The sequence below is a fragment of the Pygocentrus nattereri genome, chromosome 29, assembly GCF_015220715.1.
Source record: "Pygocentrus nattereri isolate fPygNat1 chromosome 29, fPygNat1.pri, whole genome shotgun sequence".
NCBI classification, from domain to species: Eukaryota; Metazoa; Chordata; class Actinopteri; order Characiformes; family Serrasalmidae; genus Pygocentrus; species Pygocentrus nattereri.
Genome location: NC_051239.1, coordinates 2689555 through 2714787, shown reverse-complemented (window position 1 = coordinate 2714787; position 25233 = coordinate 2689555). Strand labels below are relative to the sequence as shown.

The 25233-nt window shown below is 45.3% G+C and overlaps 2 protein-coding genes across 6 annotated transcripts in view; both read left to right on the top strand.

Moving 5' to 3' along the window:
- The window catches only part of nim1k (NIM1 serine/threonine protein kinase), a 31369-nt gene extending 18140 nt beyond the window's left edge, over positions 1-13229 (top strand). For 3 of the 5 annotated variants that reach the window (XM_017684897.2, XM_017684899.2, XM_017684901.2), the window contains 2 exons: positions 3662-3930; positions 5621-7189. In XM_017684897.2, the coding sequence (XP_017540386.2) occupies positions 3662-3930; positions 5621-6376 (1025 nt within the window). In that variant the 3' untranslated portion in view covers positions 6377-7189. Of the gene's footprint in view, positions 1-3661; positions 3931-5620; positions 7190-9182; positions 9766-12970 lie in introns of those variants that run through there. The other 2 variants (XR_001856692.2, XM_017684898.2) reach the window with 2 other exon arrangements.
- Positions 13230-14883: 1654 nt separating this feature from the next.
- On the top strand, positions 14884-24971 carry creb3l3l (cAMP responsive element binding protein 3-like 3 like). The gene is made up of 10 exons (XM_017684903.2): positions 14884-15043; positions 16909-17049; positions 19124-19460; positions 19614-19708; positions 19818-19910; positions 21228-21334; positions 21600-21668; positions 21765-21849; positions 21987-22077; positions 23262-24971. Exons 2-10 carry the CDS (start codon positions 16909-16911, stop codon positions 23651-23653), a joined length of 1410 nt encoding a protein of 469 aa, XP_017540392.2. The 5' UTR covers positions 14884-15043; the 3' UTR covers positions 23654-24971.
- Positions 24972-25233: the final 262 nt, after the last annotated feature.

The window sequence follows — 25233 nt, the reverse complement described above, 5'->3', positions numbered from 1 at the left end:
GGTTATTCATTCAGTCTAATGAGAAACTGTAGAACGGACTCGGTTTATATCACAATACCTACATTTAGAGTCGGTTATTCATTCAGTCTAATGAGAAACTGTAGAACGGACTCGGTTTATATCACAATACCTACATTTAGAGCCTGTTATTCATTCAGCCTAATGAGAAACTGTAGAACGGACTCGGTTTATATCACAATACCTACATTTAGAGTCGGTTATTCATTCAGTCTAATGAGAAACTGTAGAACGGACTCGGTTTATATCACAATACCTACATTTAGAGCCGGTTATTCATTCAGTCTAATGAGAAACTGTAGAACAGACTCGGTTTATATCACAATACCTACATTTAGAGTCGGTTATTCATTCAGTCTAATGAGAAACTGTAGAACAGACTCGGTTTATATCACAATACCTACATTTAGAGTCGGTTATTCATTCAGTCTAATGAGAAACTGTAGAACAGACTCGGTTTATATCACAATACCTACATTTAGAGTCGGTTATTCATTCAGTCTAATGAGAAACTGTAGAACAGACTCGGTTTATATCACAATACCTACATTTAGAGCCGGTTATTCATTCAGCCTAATGAGAAACTGTAGAACAGACTCGGTTTATATCACAATACCTACATTTAGAGTCGGTTATTCATTCAGTCTAATGAGAAACTGTAGAACGGACTCGGTTTATATCACAATACCTACATTTAGAGCCGGTTATTCATTCAGCCTAATGAGAAACTGTAGAACAGACTCGGTTTATATCACAATACCTACATTTAGAGTCGGTTATTCATTCAGTCTAATGAGAAACTGTAGAACGGACTCGGTTTATATCACAATACCTACATTTAGAGTCGGTTATTCATTCAGCCTAATGAGAAACTGTAGAACGGACTCGGTTTATATCACAATACCTACATTTAGAGTCGGTTATTCATTCAGCCTAATGAGAAACTGTAGAACGGACTCGGTTTATATCACAATACCTACATTTAGAGTCGGTTATTCATTCAGTCTAATGAGAAACTGTAGAACAGACTCGGTTTATATCACAATACCTACATTTAGAGTCGGTTATTCATTCAGTCTAATGAGAAACTGTAGAACAGACTCGGTTTATATCACAATACCTACATTTAGAGCCGGTTATTCATTCAGTCTAATGAGAAACTGTAGAACGGACTCGGTTTATATCACAATACCTACATTTAGAGTCGGTTATTCATTCAGTCTAATGAGAAACTGTAGAAACTGTAGAACGGACTCGGTTTATATCACAATACCTACATTTAGAGTCGGTTATTCATTCAGTCTAATGAGAAACTGTAGAACAGACTCGGTTTATATCACAATACCTACATTTAGAGTCGGTTATTCATTCAGTCTAATGAGAAACTGTAGAACGGACTCGGTTTATATCACAATACCTACATTTAGAGTCGGTTATTCATTCAGTCTAATGAGAAACTGTAGAACAGACTCGGTTTATATCACAATACCTACATTTAGAGCCGGTTATTCATTCAGCCTAATGAGAAACTGTAGAACGGACTCGGTTTATATCACAATACCTACATTTAGAGTCGGTTATTCATTCAGTCTAATGAGAAACTGTAGAACAGACTCGGTTTATATCACAATACCTACATTTAGAGTCGGTTATTCATTCAGTCTAATGAGAAACTGTAGAACGGACTCGGTTTATATCACAATACCTACATTTAGAGCCGGTTTGAGGTGGATGGATGTAAATAAAATACATTTCTGATAGAAACTCATTTGTTTTAGTGAATTAATTTTGATGTATTTAAGGTTGGGTTATTTAATTGGGGTTAAATCATGTTCTACATCGATTTAGCAGCTTTTTGCTGTGACCGTGACAACTCGCCCCTCTAGTACAGTTAACCCTGTCTGTGGGTAAGTTGTCACAGTGAGACTGTCTGACCTGGAAACAGAAGGATCGATGAAAGGTCTCACCTTTCTGAGAAACACTGGAGAGGTCATTAGAGGTCACCCACCACACTCCCAGTCCAAAGTCTGGCTTCTGTGCAGCGGTTAAGTTCGTCTTAGAGCAGCTCTGAGTTAAGGACGGCTGGACGGTCCGGCGACAGTTTGACATCCCGATACTTAAAGAACTTTCAACGATACACGGTATTTCTTTTTGGAGCATCTGATAAGTTGAAACAGGCAAAGCACCGCAAAAACCAGTGTGTTGTCAAGTAAAACTTCAATGGTTCTTCAGTGGTTCTTGAGTACAGAAGATGGTTCTATACAGAACCCTGAGCACTTAAAGAAGCCTTTGCATGATTAAAGCATTCTTCTGATTTATGGCGAATGTGCTGTAGATGGTTCTGCTTAGCACCCGGACGGGGTCTTAGGCTGTTAAGGTGTCAATCTTTTAAAAACAGAGGAACCCTCTATGGAACCTTTTTTCAAAAAGATGCTACATAGAACTGTCTAACATCTGAAGAACGTTTCATTGTTAAGGGTTCTATATAGAACCGATATTCTTTACTAAAGAACCCTTGAAGCACCATCTTCTTTAAGAGTGTAGTGTTTCATCCTCACCACTCAGCTTTATGTTCGTCAGAGTATCTTCTCAGGTGTGAAGAGCAGGTTCACAGAGACCAATCAGGCTCACTGTGACTCTGTGTGCCCTGCATGTCAGCACGGTTTGATCCCTGGACGCCGTCCCATTCGGGATGTGGCCTTACTGTGTTACTCTGGCCTTTGTGTCCTCAGCAGGCTGATCTACAGTCAGACAGTAAGACGATACGCACTGAGATGCGTGGAGCCCACGTTCACGTCTTCATCATAACAGGCTGCTTACACTGCTGTTTACTGTTCTGTCCTCATTTCACACAATACGGTTTCCAGAGCTCCACCCCCCAAATACCGCCCCTTCAGTGTTCCCTCCAGAGCTCCACCCCCCAAATACCGCCCCTTCAGTGTTCCCTCCAGAGCTCCACCCCCCAAATACCGCCCCTTCAGTGTTCCCTCCAAAGCTACACCCCCCAAATACCGCCCCTTCAGTGTTCCCTCCAAAGCTCCATCCCCCAAATACCGCCCCTTCAGTGTTCCCTCCAGAGCGCCACCCCCCAAATACCGCCCCTTCAGTGTTCCCTCCAAAGCTCCACCCCCCAAATACCGCCCCTTCAGTGTTCCCTCCAAAGCTCCATCCCCCAAATACCGCCCCTTCAGTGTTCCCTCCAGAGCGCCACCCCCCAAATACCGCCCCTTCAGTGTTCCCTCCAAAGCTCCATCCCCCAAATACCGCCCCTTCAGTGTTCCCTCCAGAGGTCCATCCCCCAAATAACGCCCCTTCAGTGTTCCCTCCAAAGTTCCATCCTCAAATACCGCCCCTTCAGTGTTCCCTCCAAAGCTGCACCCCCCCAAATACCGCCCCTTCAGTGGGTACCCGCCGTCCCAGTGGGTCTTATCTCTCTGGGTGTAGCTGGCTAGCTGAATAATGCTAAGGCTAGGCTAGAAGAACCCGCCGTCCCAGTGGATCTAATCTCTCTGGGTGTAGCTTATTTCTCTGGGCATAGCTGGCAGTACAGCTTCTTGTTTTGACTTAATCATGAACATCAGGTGCTGATGTTTCTCAGTGATCTGATAAACTTAACTTCATCCAAATTTAATGTGCTCCACAGATAAGGTGGCCATCAAGATCCTGGACAAGACCAAGCTGGACCAGAAGACCCAGAAGCTTCTCTCCAGGGAAATCTCCAGCATGGAGAAGCTGCACCATCCCAACATCATCCGGCTGTACGAGGTGGTGGAGACCCTGACCCGCCTGCACCTAGTGATGGAGTACGCGGCTGGGGGGGAGCTTTACACCAAAATCACCACGGAGGGGAAACTGTCCGACATTGACAGCAAGATAGTCTTCTCTCAGGTCCTCTCCGCCGTCAAGCACATGGTGAGAGAGCTTCCACCCCGAAGGACCCGGTTCTAGATTTCTCAATTCAAAGGTCATTATAGTGAATGAAGCTCAACTAAACTGAAGACCCAGTTTCTTCCTGTGAACCCTTACGAGCGAGCGTCACTGGTGAGATTCGGTCGCCAAAGCAATCTGTCTGTCTGTTGTAATGACCTCAGTCAGTCTCGCTCTCAGTCAGGCTGAAGATCTTGAAGGTTCCCAAACAGCCACCCAGTTATACGATGATGGAAAAACCCCATTTCCGGCCCCGGCATAGTTTGGAGACAGACATAAACAAGTCCGTATCTCATGTCACAGCGTCCTTCCTATGGCACGTCATATAAGCCTTACAGAGACTCAAAAAACTAGGTGTAAGAAAAATATTCTGTATTATAAAGATTTAGATTTGATTATGCGCCATAATCCACAGCTAAACCAACGCTGGCCGTTCTGGATTAAACCCAAATTGAAGCATGTAAGCGTCGTTCCACATGTTCTATCTGAAGCATCTAACAGACATTATCATATACACTATGTGGACAAAATTATTGGGACACCTACAGGCGCTTTTATGAATCCCATTCTAAACCCATAGGCATTAATATGGAGGTGGTCCCCCTTTGTAGCTTCGACTCTTCTGGGAAGCTTTTTAGAAGATGTTAGAGAGAGTCGGTGGGAATTTGTGGTCATTCAGTCTGAAGAGCATTTGTGTGGTCAGACAATCTTCGACTAGACGGTCTGACTCACAATCTCCATCCTAGTTCATCCCAAAGGTGTGTGAAGGGGTTGAGGTCAGGACTCTGTGAGGGTCAGTCAAGTTCCTCCACACCAATCTCACCCAGTCAGGCCTTTATGGAGCTGCTTTGGTCACTAGGGTTCAGTCATGCTGGAACAGGAAAGGTTCTTCCCCAAACTGTTCCCACAAAGTTAGAAGTGTATAATTGTCCAAAATGTCTTGCTCTACTGAAGCATTAAGGTTCCCCTTCACTGGAACTAAGGGTTCTAGACCAACCCCTGAAAAACAGCCTCATATCATTATCCCTCCTCCACCAAACTTTACAGCTGACACAGTGCAGTCAGGCAGGTAACGTTCTCCTGGCATTCGCCAAACCCAGACTCGTCCATCAGACTGACCAATAGAGAAGAACTTTACTCCACTCCTGGTCCTGCTCCCGCTGTTTTCCATTCATAACAACTACCAAAAACACTGCATTGACCTTGGCTCATATTCACAGTCAGTGACACATCTAGAACCTCCAGAACACCTCGAATGATGCTTTCCGGTCACTTTGTAAATCAAAGTGTGAGTGTTTGGTTCCTCTGTCACTTCCTAATGATGTTGTTAGATATTCCAACATGTAAGGCCTTCAGTCCAGCTCCTGAAGTCCTGACCAATGGGAGAGCAGCTCAGTTCAATCTACCTGGACAGCACAGAGAGACCCATCCGGTTTGGATCATTTTCTGTTGGTTTAACCCTTTTGTGTCCGACTAAAACCTAATGAAATAAATGCAATGAGCATGAAGAAGATATTTTAATAAAAACCAAATAAAATTGCAGACGATTCCATAAATCCTCAGGCCTGCTCCGATCGCCTAGAACGTTCTGAGAAAGCTTCTTGTGCTCGTTAGCTTCAGCAGCCTTTTAACTTCAGGGTGAAATGTTCTGAGATCTGGTTTCTTTTTCCCGCAGCATGACAACAACATAATCCACCGCGACCTGAAGGCGGAGAACGTGTTCTATACCTGTAGCACGTGCGTGAAGGTGGGCGATTTCGGGTTCAGCACTGTGAGCCGGCGGGACGAGACGCTCAACACGTTCTGCGGCTCCCCGCCGTACGCCGCGCCCGAGCTGTTCCGGGACCAGCACTACACGGGCGTTCACGTGGATGTGTGGGCACTAGGGGTCCTGCTGTTCTTCATGGTGACGGGCACCATGCCGTTCAGGGCCGAAACGGTGGCCAAGCTGAAGCGCTCCATCCTGGAGGGCACGTACGCGGTGCCGGCGTGGGTGCCCGAGCCGTGCCAGAGGCTGATCCGCGCCATCCTGCAGCTGCAGCCGTCCGAGCGCTGCAGCCTGGACCAGATGATGGCCTGCGAGTGGCTCCGGCCTGTGGACTTCCCCAAAGCCATGGAGCCGTTTAAGCTGGACCCGCTGTACTTGGCGGAGGCTGGGCCGGCCGAACTGGAGGAGGACGAGATCGAAGTGAGGAGCGCTTTGCAGAAGCTCGGCATCACGACGGAGCACATACGCAACAACCAGGGCAAAGACTGCCGGAGCTCCATCACAGGCGTTTACCGGATCCTCCTGCACCGCGCACACAAGCGGCGGGCCGTGGAGAGCATGCCGGTGGTCACGCACGTGGTGACCGGGACGGACGTGAAGAAGGAGCGGCTGAAGGCCTACAGGAGCCTCAGACACACCTCAAAACTCTGCGCCATTCTGTGACGCCGGTCTGCAAGAATTCGAGCTTTGGCGCAAATGTGGCGAAACGTTTTAGGCTTTTAGGTTTTAATCCACAGTTTTAGCCGATGGTTCAATTTGAACGAGTAAGAGTTATCGTTACTGGTAAAAACGTGAAATTTACACTGCAAAAAAATGATGTCTGGTCAAGTGAAATGATCTTAAATCTACTCGATATTTCTAATTTAGGGTGGTTGTGCATTTACAAGATTTTCTAGCTTATTTTCTGATGTTTTTTAGGTCATTTTACTGAATAGAATTATCTCACTATAGTTTTGTTGGTTTCAAGCTCATTTCTTAACACAAGCAGAATTATCTGCCAACATAGTGAAGTAACTTTATAAAAGTTCTTCAAACAAGTAAAAATGTCTAGAAATAAGTTTAAAGTTTAAAGTTAAGCTTACAACAGTATCAACGGGAGAAATGTTAGATGTCTTGACTAGATTTAAGACCGTTTTACTTGACAAGACACCATATTTTGCAGTGTAGTGTATGAATCTGATCGGATTTTACTGCTAGGAATCAGATTTTACAGCAAGGAATGATTTTGACCTGCGAGAATTCGATTTCTCACAAATTGTGTAGAATTGTGTTTAATGTGCAAATTGTATGAATGAATAACCAAATTATCGCTGACCAAAAAATGAATCTCCATTTGGTTTCATCAGCACGGCAGCTTTACTTTACACTGTACACTTTACACTGTACACTGTACACTTTACACGGTATACTTTACACTGTACACTTTACACTTCACACTGTACACTTTACACTGTACACTTTACACTGAACACTGTACACTTTACACGGTACACTTTACACTGTACACTTTACACTTCACACTTTACACTGTACACTTTACACTGTACACTTTACACTTCACACTGTACACTTTACACTGTACACTTTACACTGAACACTGTGCACTTTACACGGTACACTTTACACTGTACACTTTACACTGTATTCTGTACACTGTATACTTTACACTGTACACTGTATACTTTACACTTTACACTGTACACTTTACACTGTATAGTTTACACTGTACACTTTACACTGAACACTTTACACTGAACACTGTGCACTTTACACTGTACACTTTACAATGTACACTGTACACTTTACACTGTACACTTTACACGCTGCACTGCAGAAAGCGCTCCATCTTTAATTTACTCAATAAATCTAATGTTTCTCCTGTTGTGATTGGTGTAAGCTTAACGTGGGATTATCCAGCTTATTCCTAGACTTTTTCACTCGTTTTAAGGAATTTTATTAATAAAACTCTATAAAAATCAAAAGCAAGATCATATTTCCTTATTAAGTGACTTAAAACAGGTAAAAACTGTCTAGAAATAAAGTGGATAATCTTATAATAAGTGAAAAACCATCTCAAAGTGGGAAATATGATATAAATCCACTAGAATTAAGATCGTTTGACTTGACAAGCTTCTGTTTTTGAGTGTTTAACACTCCAAATTCTCTGGAACTAAAACCCCCTAAAAGCTATGCCCTGTTAAGTGTGGCTTCTCCTCTGAAGCTGCTGTCTTGAAGATCTCTGGACAGCTAAGATTTCTTCCAGTGTAACTCTCACTACTAATAATCGATCCTCCTGGTAAAATGAGCGGAGCGGAGCGTTTAAGTCTTACTGAAGTCTAATTCCTTGCAGTGAAATCTGAATGAATCTGGCCTGAACTTCAGCGCTTCAGTGGTCATTTCATCTAAAATACATCGCCTTTCACCTGCAGAGGCCTTTAGACAGAACAGTTACTGTATGAAGAAGAAAACCCTGACCTTAAAAATCACTAAATTAGTCCACCTCCTCGTTTCTACACTCACCGTCCACTTCATCAGCTCCACTTACTGTATAGCTGGACTCTGTAGTTCTACAGTTACAGACTGTAGTCCATCTGTTTCTCTGATACTCTGTTACCCTGTACTTCAGTGGTCAGGACCCCCATGGACCCTCACAGAGCAGGTACTGTTTGGGTGGTGGGTCACTCTCAGCACTGCAGTAACACTGACGTGGTGGTGGTGTGTTAGTGTGTGTTGTGCTGGTCTGAGTGGATCAGACACAGCAGTGCTGCTGGAGTTTTAAACACTGTGTCCACTCACTGTCCACTCTATTAGACACTCCTACCTCGTCGGTCCACCTTGTAGATGTAAAGTCAGAGACGACAGCTCATCTGCTGCTGCACAGTTTGTGTTGGTCATCCTCTAGTCCTTCATCAGTGGTCACAGGACACTGCCCACAGGACGCTGCCCACAGGACTCTGTCGGCTGGATATTTTTGGTTGGTGGACTATTCTCAGTCCAGCACAACACACACTAACACACCACCACTACGTCAGTGTCACTGCAGCACTGAGAATGACCCACCGCCCTAATAGTACCTGCTCTGTGGGGGTCCATGGGGGTCCTGACCACTGAAGAACAGGGTAACAGAGTATCAGAGAAATAGATGGACTACAGTCTGTAGCTGTAGAACTACAGAGTGGGACTGAATGGTCAGCAGAGCTGATGAAGTGGCTGTGGTTTTAATGAAGTGGCTGACTGCTGTACGTATTACATTAATACATTGATCACCACCTAGTGGGCATGTTTAGAACTGCAGTAACACAGTTTAGAGTGGAGTTCTGATGAGGGAGAATTAGAAGTCAGTAAAGCCAGTGGCTTCACTGGAATCTGATATCTTTAATTGTTCAAACCGAAGTTCTGATGGATTACGAGCCGCAGAGCGACTCATATTTATTTATTTTTCTGTTCTTTTTCCCACATGAACACTCAGACACCTGTACGGAGTCTGCTGCTTGAGTGCCATTAGTTTTGGTGACGGGCGGCTCCAGGTCTCCTCGCTGAGCGAGTTCCTTCATCGCTGCCGTTTCTCCGGCTCTGGTTTTAGGTGCTCGGTGATGTAGCAGAGCTCAGCGGTCCAACTAGAAGTCTGATCTGCCTTCAGTGTTCGCTCATCCTGATATGACTCGGGCAGTTTTATCGGTTTAATCAGCGAGAAGGTCAGTTATTTATATCACTGGTCAGTTATTTATATTATTGGTCAGTTATTTATATCATTGGTCAGTTATTTATATCATTGAAGACTCAGCAGTGAAAACATCTACAGCTCTTCTAAAAGATGGTTCTGTAACACTTCACTGCAGGGTGCTGCTCATAAGGCAACATGACACCTGCATAAGGTTGTCATGACAACTGACATAGCCCCACATAACTGTTTATAAATGCTCATTCCAGTAATCGCCATTCGCTATGAAGGCTACACTTGCCAGTTTTGATTAGAGTCTGCTAAAGCAGCCTTTATGACAGATGATGCCTGTTGTAATAAACATTTATAAGCATTTATTTAGGGTCATGTCGGTTGTAATGACAAGCTTATGTAGGTGTCATGTAGCCTTATGAACAGCACCCTGCAGTAAGGTGTTACCAATGGTTCTTCAATGGTTTAGCAGCTTCTATATAGAACCATGAACACTAAGAACCATTTGCATGCTTAAACAGGTTCTCTGCCTGGGGAAATGGTTCTTTAGACTGATGGAGAATGTGCTGTATATGGTTCTGTATAGCGCCAAAAAGGGTTCTCCTATTACATAAGCTTGGAACAACAGAAGAACCCTTTTTGGTGCTACATAGAACCATATCCAGCACATTCTCCATCAGTCTAAAGAACCATTTCCCCATGCAGAGAACCTGTTTAAGCGTGCAAATGGTTCTTTGGGTGTTCATGGTTCTATATGGAACCCTTGTTTTTGTTAAGGAACCACGGATGAACCATCTTGTTTAGTGCAGTCATTCTCATTAGAGACTGTTGTAAGAAGATGGAACTGATTTCTTCTTGTTTCAGTTGTTTTGAGTAACTTGATCTCATTTATTGGCAGATCATTTTACTCGTTTCAAGCAAAAATAACCAAAATGATCTGCATTCATTCTCAAAACAAGTAAAATATCTGAAACTTGATGAGAAATAAGTTCACTAGTCCTGTAATTCTTACAACAGTCTCATAATGAGAAATATAAGATACATATTGCCAAAAGTATTCGGTCGTCTAGCTTCACCTCATATGAACTTGAGCGACGTCCCATTCTTAATCCATAGGGTTTAATATGATGTCGGCCCACCCTTTGCAGCTATAACAGCTTCAGCTCTTCTGGGAAGGCTTTCCACAAGGTTTAGGAGTGTTTATGGGAATTTCTGACCGTTCTTCCAGAAGCACATTTGTGAGGTCAGACACTGATGTTGGACGAGAAGGCCTGACTCACAGTCTCCACTCTAATTCATCCCAAAGGGGTTCTATGGGGTTGAGGTCAGGACTCTGTGCAGGCCAGTCAAGTTCTTCCACACCAAACTGGCTCATCCGTGTCTTTATGGACCTGCTTTGTGCACTGGTGCTCAGTCATGTTGGAACAGGAAGGCGCCGTCCCCAAACTGTTCCCACAAAGTTGGGAGCATGAAATTGTCCAGAATCTCTTGGGGCTGAAGCTTTAAGAGTTCCTGTCACTGGAACTAAGGGGCCGAGCCCAACTCCTGAAAAACAACCCCACACCATGATCCCCCCTCCACCAAACTTTACACTCAGCACAGTGCAATCAGACAAGTACCGTCTCCTGGCAACCGCCAAACCCAGACTCGTCCATCGGATTCCCAGACGGAGAAGCGTGATTGGTCACTCTAGAGAACACGTCTCCACTGCTCTAGAGTCCAGTGGCGGCGCTTTACTCCACTGCATTCCACGCTTTGCACTGCGCTTGGTGATGTAAGGCTGGGATGCAGCTGCTCGGCCATGGAAACCCATTCCATGAAGCTCTCTACGCTGTTCTTGAGCTGATCTGAAGGCCACATGAAGTTTGGAGGTCTGTAGTGATGGACTCTGCAGAAAGTCGGTGACCTCTGCGCACTATGCCCCTCAGCATCCGCTGACCGCTCTGTCATTTTACGTGGCCGACCACTTCGTGGCTGAGTTTCTGTCGTTCCCAATCGCTTCCACTTTGTTATAATCCCACTGACAGTGGACTGTGGAATATTTAGTAGTGAGGAAATTTCACGACTGGACTTGCTGCACAGGTGGCGTCCGATCACGGTACCACGCTGGAATTCACTGAGCTCCTGAGAGCGACCCATTCTTTCACTAATGTTTGTAGAAGCAGTCTGCAGGCCTAGGGGCTCGGCTTTATACACCTGTGGTCATGGAAGAGACTGGAACACCTGAATTCACTGATTTGGATGGGGGAGTGAAGACTTTTGGCAATATAGTGCACATTGTCTGCATTTAAGATGTTTTCACTTGTTTTTTTTTTGCAGTGTGGTCTATGTGTGTTTAGGAGGTGTGACCAACATTTATGTATAAAACTCTAATATGAGTATATAATCATATCCACTGATATTACTGGTTGGAATTTTTAGCCCTGGTCAGTGCTGCATTTAAAGCCTAATCAAGCAATAAAATAACTGTAATAAAACTCTGTCAGCCAGTGTTTCAGTAAAATCATCATCATAATCACTCCAGCCTGACATACTCTGTCCCGCTCAGCAGGTCCAGCTGTGGCCACTAGAGGGTGCAGTTCTCCCCCTGCAGCACCGCCTGTGATCAACACTAATTAACTCTTATTTTAATATCAGACTATAGAGGGAAGCAGCACTCATGAGATTTCTGGTATTTTGCACGAATAGAGAACCTTTTATGTTCTGCTATCATTTTTCATGCACAGAATATTTTTAAAAATGTTAATTTAATAGTCATTTAAAGGGGCAGTGGTGGGCTGGAGGTCAGGGAACCGGCCCTGTGACCGGAAGGTCGCCAGTTCGAGCCGACAGTGTGTGACTGAAGTGCCCTTGAGCAAGACACCTGACCCCCACCTGCTCCCCGGGTGCTGTGGATAGGGCTGCCCACCGCTCCGGGCAAGTGTGCTCACTGCCCCCTAGTGTGTGTGTGTGTGTGTGTGTGTGTGCGCTCACTAGTGTGTATGTGGTGTTTCACTGCACGGACGGGTCAAATGCGGAGGTGGAATTTCCCCGTTTGTGGGACTAATAAGGGTCACTTCATCTTAATTGTTTTGTTTTGTTTGGAGGGGCTGATTCGTGTCCTTTAGTGGTCATTTTTATGTCCAAAGTGGTAAATAAAAAAATGGAATTTAATGAATGGAATTCCAATGGAAGTCAATGAAACCAGGCTTTTCCCCCAAGTGATCTTGGGCCGTTTATTTTTAAAATGCAAAAATGCAGATTTTCCGACAGCGTTGATTTGCATTTCTGGTAATATCTTATTGGCGTTGTTGCGATTGTTATTTAAATGCGTTAATTAGTGTATTAGTGTACTATATGAATAGACTCCTCTTCTCCTAACGAGGGTCCAGTTCATCGTCAGCAGCCTCTCCAAGAGAAAAGTTGTTTTATCCTGAACGATCTTCAGTGACAGGCGTAATTATTATTACTTAAAAAAAGCTAATTATGCAAATATGTTTTCACCATTAAAGGACACACCAGCCCAACCGTCAGCGTTAAACTCTATTTATTAAACTCTAATATTCTGCACTTGTGTTCTTTAATAAATGGGTGTGTTGGTGGAGGTTTGAGGCGTGGAGCGGCCGGTCAGCGCGGAGGCCTGCGTCCTGTTCAGTGATGAGAGCTGAAGCTGAGCGGCGGCGACGGCAGCAGTGGACGTGGAGCTGCCTCTAATGAACTTTAAGTGCTCTTTAGCAGAAATGGCCCTAATTCTCCTCGTTACCGTAGCAGCTGTTTCTGAAGATGAGTTATTCCATTTCTTCGAGGTGTTTTTTATGTTTGATACATGAAGATATTTAAAGGCAATAAATACCGTGACTGAGACGCTGTGCGTGGGACTCGTCTGTTCAACACCGCTGCCTTTTAGAGGCGCTCAGTGAGGCAGCCTGGATTATAATGAATGAAGATTCGTTTGGTAATGAAACCGCAGTAACATGTAGATTAACCAGGCTGGAGTTGGGCGATGCGGAAAAATGCAGGATCATGATACTCCAGCGAGTTCTGATGTCTGATAAGTTGGAACAGACAAAGCAGCACCACATATTAATAATAATATCACAACATACTACGTTAAAAATCTATAAAGAACCAAAAAGGGTTCTGCTGTGGTCACAAGCTTGATCTCATAACAATAGCGGTACGCTTGTTGGTTGGTTTTGAGATACTACCTCATTATTCTGAGATACTATCTCATTCTGAGATACTATCTCATTCTGAGATATTGGCTCATTATTCTGAGATACTATCTCATTCTGAGATACTAGCTCATTATTCTGAGATACTGGCTCATTATTCTGAGATCTTGCTTATTATTTTGAGATACTATCTCATTATTCTGAGATACTATCTCATTCTGAGATACTATCTCATTCTGAGATACTAGCTCATTATTCTGAGATACTGGCTCATTATTCTGAGATCTTGCTTATTATTTTGAGATACTATCTCATTATTCTGAGATACTATCTCATTATTCTGAGATACTATCTCATTCTGAGATACTAGCTCATTATTCTGAGATACTGGCTCATTATTCTGAGATACTAGCTCATTATTCTGAGATACTAGCTCATTATTCTGAGATACTGGCTCATTATTCTGAGATCCTGCTTATTATTTTGAGATAATAGCTCATTATTCTGAGATACTATCTCATTCTGAGATACTAGCTCATTCTGAGATACTAGCTAATTATTCTGAGATACTATCTCATTCTGAGATACTAGCTAATTATTCTGAGATACTAGCTCATTATTCTGAGATCCTGCTTATTATTTTGAGATACTAGCTCATTATTCTGAGATACTATCTCATTCTGAGATACTAGCTCATTATTCTGAGATACTAGCTCATTATTCTGAGATCCTGCACATTATTCTGAAATACTGGCTCATTATTCTGGGATCCTGCTTATTATTTTGAGATACTAGCTCATTATTTTGAGATACTATCTCATTCTGAGATACTACCTCATTCTGAGATACTAGCTAATTATTCTGAGATACTAGCTAATTATTCTGAGATACTAGCTCATTATTCTGAGATACTGGCTCATTATTCTGAGATCCTGCTTATTATTCTGAGATACTAGCTCATTCTGAGATACTGGCTCATTAATCTGAGATTCTAGCTCATTATTCTGAGATACTAGCTCATTCTGAGATACTGGCTCATTAATCTGAGATTCTAGCTCATTGTTCTGAGATACTGGCTCATTATTCTGAGATACTTGTTCATTATTTTGACAGACGTTCATGTAATTCTGAAGACCTCCTCATTACTTTGAGATTATTTATGCTTTTGAGATGAAAATGTAAACAGTTATAAACACAAACAGTAAGAACGCGGATGTTCGTCTAACAGTACCGAGATCGTGTCGCAGAGTCTTTTAAGATGAATTACCCGATATAATCTTCGGAAATCCGGAGCTACGCGCTTCTCCGTGAAGACTACATTTCCCAGAAGTCCGCTGGCGCTGACTCGCCGCTACGGGATGACGCAATTTCTGCCCCGTTGGAGGGTGATTTCAGCAGGAAGAGCAGAACGAGAGAAAAAACTGAAAAACATCCCGAGATCCGAGCCGTAAACACAGAACCCGGGGGAACCGGAGAGACACGGAGACACAAACCCTGCGGACGGTAAGAGCTGGCGGGGTTTCAGTGACGACCATTAACCATTATTATCATTATTATTACACCATCATCATCATTATTATTAATCATCATCGGTATTAACAGCGCGATGGACTAATTGGGTCTAATTGGGTCTAACTGGGTCTAACTGGCTGCGTTTCTGCCTCCGCCTGGTCTGGTTTCGGGACTAAACGCCGTCAGATGTGTTTATTACTGCTTTAGGACCGAGACAGACGATCACGAGGCTGTGCGGGATTAAAGACGTCATACTGACCAGTGCGGGTTCATTTATTAATGAGCCGGTCATTCTGGTCATTCGCTTCCTCGCAGGGTCCATTTGGTCTTTATTCAGTCCATCTAAACCGAAAAAGGAGAAAAAACGGCCTTCGGCTTCTCATTCGCTCCAATTCTCCGGTCCACCTTAAATGGTGCAGCAGTTGCATGCAGCAGCCTCAGGCGAGCCAATGTACCGCCTGCACTATTTAAGGTGGACCGGAGAATTGGGAAAAGAGCCTCGTTGTAAAGTCGTGGATTAACGCTTGTTGGTTAAAGTAGAGGTTTATTATGACGTAATAAAGTCGTTATTAGGGCTCTGGGCTCATTTCCCTTTAATCAGAGCCTCTGAACCTGCGTGGCCGTGTCCGCTCCGTGGCGTGTGACCTGCGGGTGGAGCTGGTGTGGAAGTGCGCAGCTGCGCTTTTATTGGGGAATAATCGCAACAGTGCAGAGAAGCATGAAGACATGAGGACATGAGGACATGAGGGCGAGGAGACAAAGGGAAACGGCCTAAAGGGGAGGAGAGAAACGACACATGCATATTTATTATTATTAGTGTTATTATTAGTGTTATTAGTGTTATTATTGGTGTTATTATTAGTGTTATTAGTGTTACTATTAGTGTTATTAGTGTTATTATTGGTGTTAATATTAGTGTTATTAGTGTTATTATTGGTATTATTATTAGTGTTATTGGTGTTATTATTAGTATTATTAGTGTTATTATTAGTGTTATTAGTGTTCTGCTGAGTTTTAATGGCAGTGAATTAGTGTTTATATTCCGACTTACAGGCTGAGGAAACGTCTTCCCGTGGCTCAGTTTGCCTTTGTGATGATGGAATTTATCAGGAAAAATCAATAAATCTGACCTGGAATATTATCAATCGCAGTCTTAGCAAAAAGGGTTCTAGATAGAACCGAAAAGGGGTTCTTTGAGTCTTCATGGTTCTACATAGAACCATTTTCTTTAGTAAAGAACCATCCTTTTAAGAGTGCTCTTACAACAGAAGAAAATGTGTCCCTTTGTTCTATACAGAACCAAGAAGACTCAAAGAACCCTTTTTCGGTTCTATGTAGAACCCTTTTTGCTTTTTGCTATTATCAACTGTAATTGATAATATTCTAGTTCAAAAATCAGTTCTTAGAACCAGTTTCTTTACTAAAGAACCTTTAAAGAACCACATTTTCTTCCGTTGTTAGAGCACTCTTAAAAAGACGGTTCTTTATAGAACCACGCACACTCAGAGAACCGTTTGTATGATTAAAGGGCATCATGAAAAGGTTCTTCAGATGGATGGAGAATGTGTCACAGATGGTTCTGTGCGGAGCCTTTTTGAAAAGGGTTCTGCTGTTGTTACGATGTTAAGCTTATAGCCATAAAAGAACCCGTTTTGATGAACCTGTTCAAACACGCAGAGGGTTCTTCTCAGTGTGTGCTGAAGATGCTGCGTTCAGTTGGATGCTGATGCGGCCGCAGGCTCTGCGGTCAGAAGGCCTCGTCCTCTCTGGTCGTCGTGTCCGCCGGGGACTTCTGTCGCTCTGCGCCGTTTGAACTACGTTGTTTGTTGTTTATTGTTGTTGTTTACTATTCTCAGATGTCTGTCAGTGAGGATCTGCCGGATATGGACAGCGCGGAGCTGCTGGGGCTGCTGTTTCAGGACGGAGACCCCGGACCCACCGACCTCCTCTTCACCGATGGAGGCAGCTTCATCGAAGACCTGCTGTCTGAGCAGGACGTGAGTAGAGATGCACCGATACCATCGCCTCCCTCCCGATAGCCGATCCCTCAGTCCCGGCCGATACGGCGTGCCGATACCGACACCGACATCTGAAATAACATCTGAATTAGAGATGCTCAGCTTGACGGAGTCACAGGGTTCTTTACATTTGATGCTTAAGGAACCGGTTATTGTTTATTTCTTATATAATCGCTGCTGCCGGGAGAAAACCTCGTATCTCCACTTTTGTCGTTTTTCGGTTCTTGGCATGGTTTGAAGACGCCTGTTGCTCTTTACACTGCGTGTAAATTTCACGATGAATGGACCGAAAGAAACGGCCCAAAATGCCATGGAAAGACGTCCGGTTCCATTGACTTCCATTAGAAGTAAAGTGGGTTTTTTCCTTCTCCTGTAAAGTCACCGTTTTGGAGATGCGAGGTTTTTCCGACAACAGCGACCTATAAATAAATGTATATATTTGGGTGGTGCATCATACTCAGCACTGCAGTAACACTGACGTGGTGGTGGTGTGTTGCGCTGGTCTGAGTGGATCAGCCTATACAGTAAGTGGAGCTGAGAAAATGGACAGTGAGCATAGAAACAAGGAGGTGGTCATGATGTTACGCCTGATTGGTGTAATTAGTATTTACTGCTGTGTAATTAGTCATGATAATGATATCTAACAGCTTGTTTATTAATAAACATTATGTTTATTATGCAAAGCCGTTAAAAACAGAGCCGAGCTTATATAATCAGTGAGGCGTGAGCACGAGAGTCTCACGCTGTGGCATGTGGTCAGTCCACATAGCGCTCAGAGCTCCCAGCATGGATGACGTAAACGAGGGAGTGGACACGCCTTTACGTTCCTCTTTCAGCCCATATCTCTTCATATTTAACCCCCAAACTGCTGGCTTGTTATTCAGCTTTAATCCTTAAAGGGGAACTCCACCACTTTTTTCCAAAATTCCCCCATAGCTCAGTGTGTGAGGTGTAATCAGAGATCCAGAGGGTTTGGTGTGAAGCGGTTCAGACGTCTTTACAGTGGTGGTGATGGGAACCAGGCGTCGCCATGATTACAACACAGATATAGACACTTTATTTACCATCCAGAACCACCAGAGAACCTACACGAGTCTTCTGAGATTATATGGAATGTTGATGATGGAAAACAGTGGAAAATCTGGAATAATGAGTTTTCTTTGGGGACTATTTTGCCGCACAGCGCCCTGCATGTCTCCCTCCACCATGAATGGAGTTGAAGTTCTCTAAACTCTCATAAAACAGCGTCTCAGTCATCAGGCAGTGAATTCAGAACCAGTTCATGTAGGAACTTTCTGTGAGGAGCTTTTAGAGGGACGTCTGGTTCCTATCACCACCACTGTGAACAGTTCTGACTCGGTCAGTTTATCTAGAACGGAGCGTTTCACACCAAACCGCTCAGAACCGCTCCGTTTACCTCTGAACTGTTATTTATGCAGGAAATTTGAAAGGTCAGTGGAGTCCCCCGTCCGGAGTTTCCACTGGGGAAGTTGTGGTGCCGGTCATGATCTCTGGGAATGATTCCTGACTCAGTGCTGCTCAGACACACATTACTACTCAGTCAAGTTGTATTTAGATAAACATAAATAAAGAACCGAGGCGTTGTTTACAGGTTCTGTGGTGTCGCCTGCTCATCATGTCGTGCTGAAACCTTCAGATGTTGAAGTTCTACTCTGGTTCTTCAGGGGTTCTTTAGTAAAAGCAGTGATTCTATTCCTAACCATGAGTTCTGTGTGGGACCTTTTTCATGATTAAATGCTTCTCTGCTTGGTGAGAAATGGTTCTGTTTAGCACCAGAACAGGTTCTGCTATTTTTACGATATCAAGCTTGTGACAGTAGAAGAACCATGTTTGGTGCTTTTAAAGCAGAACCTTTTTCAGAAGGGTTCTTTATAGAACCATAAACAACACATTCTTGATTTCAACATGCGGAGAACCATTTAGGCACGTGAATGGTTCTAAACAGAAAAATGGGTTCTGTAGAGAACAGAGAGCACGTGTCCTGTAGCGCAGCTCGGCGTGGCCAGGAGGCTGACCGCCTGTGTTTGTGTAGATGCTGAGTGCGATGGACACGGAGGAGTTCCTCAGCAGTCTGTTGGGTGAGGACGATGACGGTCTGACCGCTCCGTGCGTTTCCCACTCTCCGCTGGGCAGCGACAGCGGGATTTCGGACGATGCCACGCCCCCCCACTGCCCTAGCCCCAACAGCGAGACGGACACGGCGCCCAGCCCGGTCTCCCACGAGCCGTCCCCGCCGGCCGAGTGCCTGACGGAGAGCTTTGAAGCCCAGGTGGTTCAGACTGACCACTGCTACTCCCTGCAGCAGGACATCTACACCCTGCAGACCGTCCGCACAGAGAAGCCTGACTCGGACGTCTTCATCGACCTCGGTGAGTCTGAACTGAGCTAACGCTGCTAACTGAGCTGAGCTAGTCGAAGCCTCTGCTGAGGCTGGATGGAGGGACAGAAGCTCCTCAGGTGCTGATGAAGGTCATCTGAGCTGCTGTGGTTGAACTGCAGACTAAACTCTTGTTGTTTTCCAGACGATATGGAGGACAGTCTGAACGACGACCTGTCGGACGAACTGCCCTGTTCGCTCGTCATCGAGAACTCGGCACAGAGCAAACCGGACCAGCAGGTACCTCTTCTTCCCCCCCACCCCCAAATCCCCACCCACCCCCAACCCCCCCCATCCTCCACCCCATTACAGACAGAGCTCTGAGTGAAGGGTCACTGTTTGTGTGCAGTTCCAGTTTAAGGAGATCATGCTGACCGATGAGGAGAGGAGGCTGCTGGCGAAGGAGGGAGCGACCATCCCGACCCACATGCCTCTCACCAAGGTGAGACGCTCCTCACGTCTTTTCACATCGCTGCTCTACACTGCGGAATTAGAGGAATGAGGTGTAGGCAGGAATGAGGTGTATGCGGGAATGAAGTGTAGGCAGGAATGAGGTGTATGCGGGAATGAGGTGTAGGCAGGAATGTGGTGTAGGCAGGAATGAGGTGTGTCGGCGGGAATGAGGTGTAGGCAGGAATGAGCCAGGCCTCTGGACACACCTACCTGAGAGGCTCCTACCTGGCTACCTCTTATATACAAGGTCCATGCAGCTCCAGGCTGGCGGCTCTCGAACCGCGGCGTTTGGCTCGTTCAGCTTTATGAACTTGTTTTTTCCAGTTGAGACAAAACAAAAAACCTGGGCTTCCTCTGGCCGCGGCCCGCCGTGCCGGCTCTCTCTGTTCGCCGCTGGCGGCCGTTTCTGGACAGTAAACAGTCTGATACGCCGTTTGCTGTTCGGCTAAACACACATACTTTTGCTTTTTATGCATTTATATTTAGAGAGCGACAGAGACAGAGAGAGAGAGAGACAGAGAGAGAGAGACAGAGAGAGAGAGAGAGACAGAGAGAGAGAGACAGACAGAGAGAGAGAGAGAGACAGAGGGAGAGAGACAGACAGACAGAGAGAGAGAGAGAGGGACAGGCACAGAGAGAGAGACAGAGAGAGAGACAGACAGAGAGAGAGAGAGAGGGACAGGCACAGAGAGAGAGAGACAGACAGAGAGAGAGACAGACAGAGAGAGAGACAGACAGAGAGAGAGACACTGTTTCTCTGCTCTCAGAGAGGCTGATGTTTGCCGTTCGTCTGCCGCCTGATTGGCTGAATGCAGCCGTGTTTATTTGCATAAAGCTGAAACCTGCTGATCTTTTTGCCGTGCAGATTTCGCCGCATCACAAACCATCACAACTGACCATTAGTGAGGTCAGGTACTGATGGTGGATGGTCAGTTCTGGGTCACTGACTCATCCCAAAGGACACAGTTCCCCTGCTCCACAGCGCAGTGCTGGGGGGCTTTATACCCCTGTAGCCCGCACTGGGCACGGAAACCTCAGGATCGTGTGACCTTAAAGTAGCTCTAATCACTCAGTACACTGACCGTCCAGATACTTTTGGACAGATCGTGTATAAACAGGTAGATTTTTTGGGGGGAAACCGGACAGTAAACTCCGCAGAGAGCAGAGAAACGTCTGAGTCACGCCAGCTGGTGCTGTTTTCTGTAGTACCCGTAGTGGGACGTTGTGTTTATAAGACCAAATAAACGAAGCTTTATAGCTTTAATGATTAACTCCTTATTTACATACGCTGTCCTGGTTCTGTCAGGCTGAGGAGAGAACTCTGAAGAGAGTGAGGAGAAAGATCCGGAACAAACAGTCCGCTCAGGAGAGCCGCAAGAAGAAGAAGATCTACGTGGACGGCCTGGAGAACAGGTGAGGGTCATAAGCAAAGCACTGCAGACGGATGTAGAGAATAGAGATATGTCTGATCCACTCAGTCCAGCGCAACACACACTAACACACCACCCAAACAGTACCTGCTCTGTGAGGGTCCGTGGGGGTCTGGGTTATTTCATGTTTTTTCTGTGTCATTATTACATTTTGAGTGACACGTTTTCCCAGAATCTGCCTTGTTTTGCCTCGTCCACTGTGTGTGACCCCTGAATGATCTCTGATTGAAGCGTGTTGTGCTCCTCAGGGTTGCCGTCTGCACAGCTCATAACCAGGAGCTCCAGAAAAAGGTTCAGATGCTCCAGAAGCAGAACATGTAAGAAAACCGGCGATCGTATTAAAATACAGACTCAGCCGCCTCGTTATTTGTTACTGATCGCCTTTATTCTTTACTCTTCCTCATCGTGGGCAGGTCTCTGATTGAACAGCTGAAGAAGCTGCAGTCCATGCTGAAGATGTCCGCCATGAAGACCACCACGACCAGCACCTGTGTGATGGTGAGTGGAGCGAACAGTGTGGGTCTGATTTGAGTCGTTTCTGAAGCAGAGCGGATTTAATGTACACGTATGGACTTCCATAAGGGTAAATAACGCCCTCATTAATATGCATATTTTGTTTGTTTTTCTTCCTGCAGGTGTTCCTGCTGTCGTTCTGTCTCATCATCTTCCCCTCCATCAACCCGTTCAGCAGTACCGCTCAGAAGGATCTGTATAGCACCTCAACAGGTAATCAATGTGTGTTTCTACTGTAGCCCAGAATGGATGAACCAAGCTCTGCCTCTAGAGGGCGCCGTTCACGCGGTTACACTGAAGCGGCAGCTTGAATTTGGTGGCGCTGTAGCTCCGTTTCAGATCAAATCAAATCACATTTATTTGTAGCGCTTTTTACAACGGATGTTGTCACAAAGCAGCTTCACAGAATTCCAGGAAAGACAGAGTTTTAACAGGAATGTAAAAAATGTAAACCCCCCCCGGTGGGCAAGCCAGGGGCAACAGTGGCAAGGAGAACCTCCCTCAGAGCTGAGGAAGAAACCTTGGGAGGAACCAAGGCTCACCAGGGGGGACCCGTCCTCCTCTGGTCAGACTACCTACAGAGTTATTATACTACTAATATTAATAGCAGTAATATTGGTATTAGGAATAGCTGGGAGTCTATGAGAATATCAGTGTAGGGTGGGCAGCTAGTCCCAGCCAGGTGGTGGTTGTGGTTCGAAGACGTAGAAAGAAGAAGAATCGGTGACTGGCTTTCGTGAGAAGGTTGAGAGACAAACGGAGGATCAGACTTATTATTTATCTGAAGACAAAGTGAGGAAGGGTGAACCATCACTGTCAAAGAAGAGAAAACATGAAGAAGGAAAACAATCAGGACATACGACGGCAGGAAACCTGCAGCTACCGTAGGATCTGCTACACGCTTGGAAAGGGAGGGGTGAGGGAGCGTGGTTTCAGCCGGGTGCAATCTGCAGCCTCACCACTAGATGTCACTAAATCTTACAGGCTGCACTTTTAAGTACAAGTTATTCATTTTTGTGATGTTTGTAGAGATGATCAGATAAACCACCAGCGCAAGGAAGGAGAAAGTCAAAGTGAAAATGAGGGAAATAAACAGGAATGTGGATCTGAAAGGATGTGTAGCGGTCAGGAAGCGCCCAGTGAAAGAAGGACGCTCCACCAGAGCTGTGGAGCGACGTCGATGAGCCTAAATTTTAGAAACTGAAGCTGAAACTTCTGAGACTGAACTTGGGAGGCGTGGCTGCAGATTTCTTTGGGGAACGGAAAGTGAAAGGAAACAGATCATCAGTTCAAACCAGTGGTGGTTAAATTAAAGTCTGATTATATTAACTTGCATTAAGGTTCAGAATGTTTGGGTTTTCCGTCCGTCTTCTAAAATGATTGCTTGTGTCTTCCAGCTGGAATATCCCGGAACATCCGTTCATACCCCCTGATGGCCCGGCCAGAGGAAACAGTCAGCCCCCCTAAAGAAGCCGCGGAAGAGGAGCTCGTCCTGGTGGCCACGGTGGAAAATGACCAGATCCTGCTGACTGGCGGCCAGAACCATACCCCAGATTACCACCAGGTGGAGCAGTCCGACTCCGAGTCCGGCGTGAACAACAACTCGTCCTCCGATTTCCCCGCCGCGCCGCAGTCAGACCTCCAGCCAGCGGGGGCGCTCTCAGAAACGCACAGGGACCCAGCAGCGCCCCCGGTGGTGTACGACGGCCAGAGCAAAGCGAAGGAGAACTGGATCGGACAGAAACCCACGTCAGTTATCATACAGCAGCATCGCTCTGACGAAATGTAGAGCAGATGCTCCGACGCATGAAAAAGGGACAGATGTAATATTTTATTTAATTTCCTGCTGTTTCTCAGACACGGGTTTAACCTGCGCGCCTAGCTGTGGGTCTAGGCTTAAGCTAAATCTGGGTTTTACCGGGTCATTGACCTACTGTAAGATAAATGGGCTCCTTTCTTCTCTTCTCTTCTTTCATTCTCTCCATTTCTCCCTCTGCTTTCTGCCCTTTCTTACACTGGATTATTTTTTGAAAGCACTTTCTTCACTTCCACTCGTTTTCCAAACCCATCAGGCTGCACACGTTTATCCCGTGCCCAGGTTTCCTCTCCGGAGGCGCCGAGTGGATTGAACGCGCTCCCCTGTGTCTGTATTCCTGTTACAGTGGGTGTGATAATCTGTATATACATGCAGTAAAACTGAGCCATTGCAGGGCATTTGGCTACATAGCTTGATATTTTGCCATGTTTACCTTGTAGAAAGGGATTCCGTGCCCTCTCCAGGCCCCGCCCCCAAACCAGAGCTCCGCCCCCAGCTTGGATCCGTCATAGCTACTGTTGTGAGGTTGTGAGGAACCCCAATCAGCCTAACGAGAACCTGTCCACTCCTAATGATGTTTTTTCAAGGGCTCTTTAGTAAAGAGAACGTTCTATTTAGAACCGTTCTGAGCTTAAAGGGTCCCGAAATGGCTCCTCAGATTGATGGAGTGTGGGATGTTGCCTCGTCAAGCATGCAGAAGAACCCTTTTTCCATTCTCAAAGGGTTCTATGTAGAACCGTATACAAACATGACTCGGTGAGTTATTCGTTTCTAATCGTCTCTAATTTGTGTAATTAGGACTAAAGTTTGTCCAGCAACAGTAGCGAAGAGCGTATTTGTGGGCGGAGCCAGGAGAGGCATTCCCACTGAAGGAAATCAGTGGGAAGGATCAGTCAGGATCTTTTAAATCCCGTGATGTATGTAGTGACCCAAAGGGAAGAGAGGCCAGCTGGGGCCGACGGACGTTCCTCTTCGTGTTCATCCTGAGTTTCTGCTGTAAATACGGCTTCGTGCGCTTTGAGGAGGCTGCCGAGCGGAAAGCTGAGCATCCTCCGGAGTAAAGGACGGTCTGCGCTGGCAGGGATGCTCTGCGTCATGATGAATGTTTTATTTGCTCGTACTTTGTTGTTTTATGATGGTTCTCCGTGCTTCGCTGTACTTGTGCTCTTTTTTATTTACCTGATTATGTCGGATCTGTAGATCTTGCACTGATGTATCTGCAAGTGTAGAAAGTCTCGTACTTGTTACTCACAAAAGCCGATTAAACACACGATCCGTTCCTTTATTATAACGATGGCTGGCCTTCTGAATAGTAACGATAATTAGCCTTATTATTTTTAGATATATTCACTAGAGAGAGAGAGAGAGAGAGAGAGAGAGAGGGAGGGAGAGAGGGAGGGAGAGAGGGAGAGAGAGGGAGGAAGAGAGAGACGGAGAGAGAGAGAGAGGGAGGGAGAGAGAGAGGGAGGGAGGGAGAGAGAGAGGGAGGGAGAGAGAGAGAGAGAGAGAGAGAGAGGGAGAGAGAGAGGGAGGGAGAGAGAGAGAGAGAGAGA

What these genes read in the sequence shown, in the direction of transcription:
- creb3l3l (XM_017684903.2), top strand. Translation starts at nt 16,909, where the DNA reads ATGTCTGTCAGTGAGGATCTGCCGGATATGGACAGCGCGGAGCTGCTG. An exon ending in AGAGCAAACCGGACCAGCAG is followed by an intron (nt 19,709 to 19,817) that starts GTACCTCTTCTT and finishes GTTTGTGTGCAG; the next exon opens with TTCCAGTTTAAGGAGATCAT. An exon ending in TCTGTATAGCACCTCAACAG is followed by an intron (nt 22,078 to 23,261) that starts GTAATCAATGTG and finishes TGTGTCTTCCAG; the next exon opens with CTGGAATATCCCGGAACATC.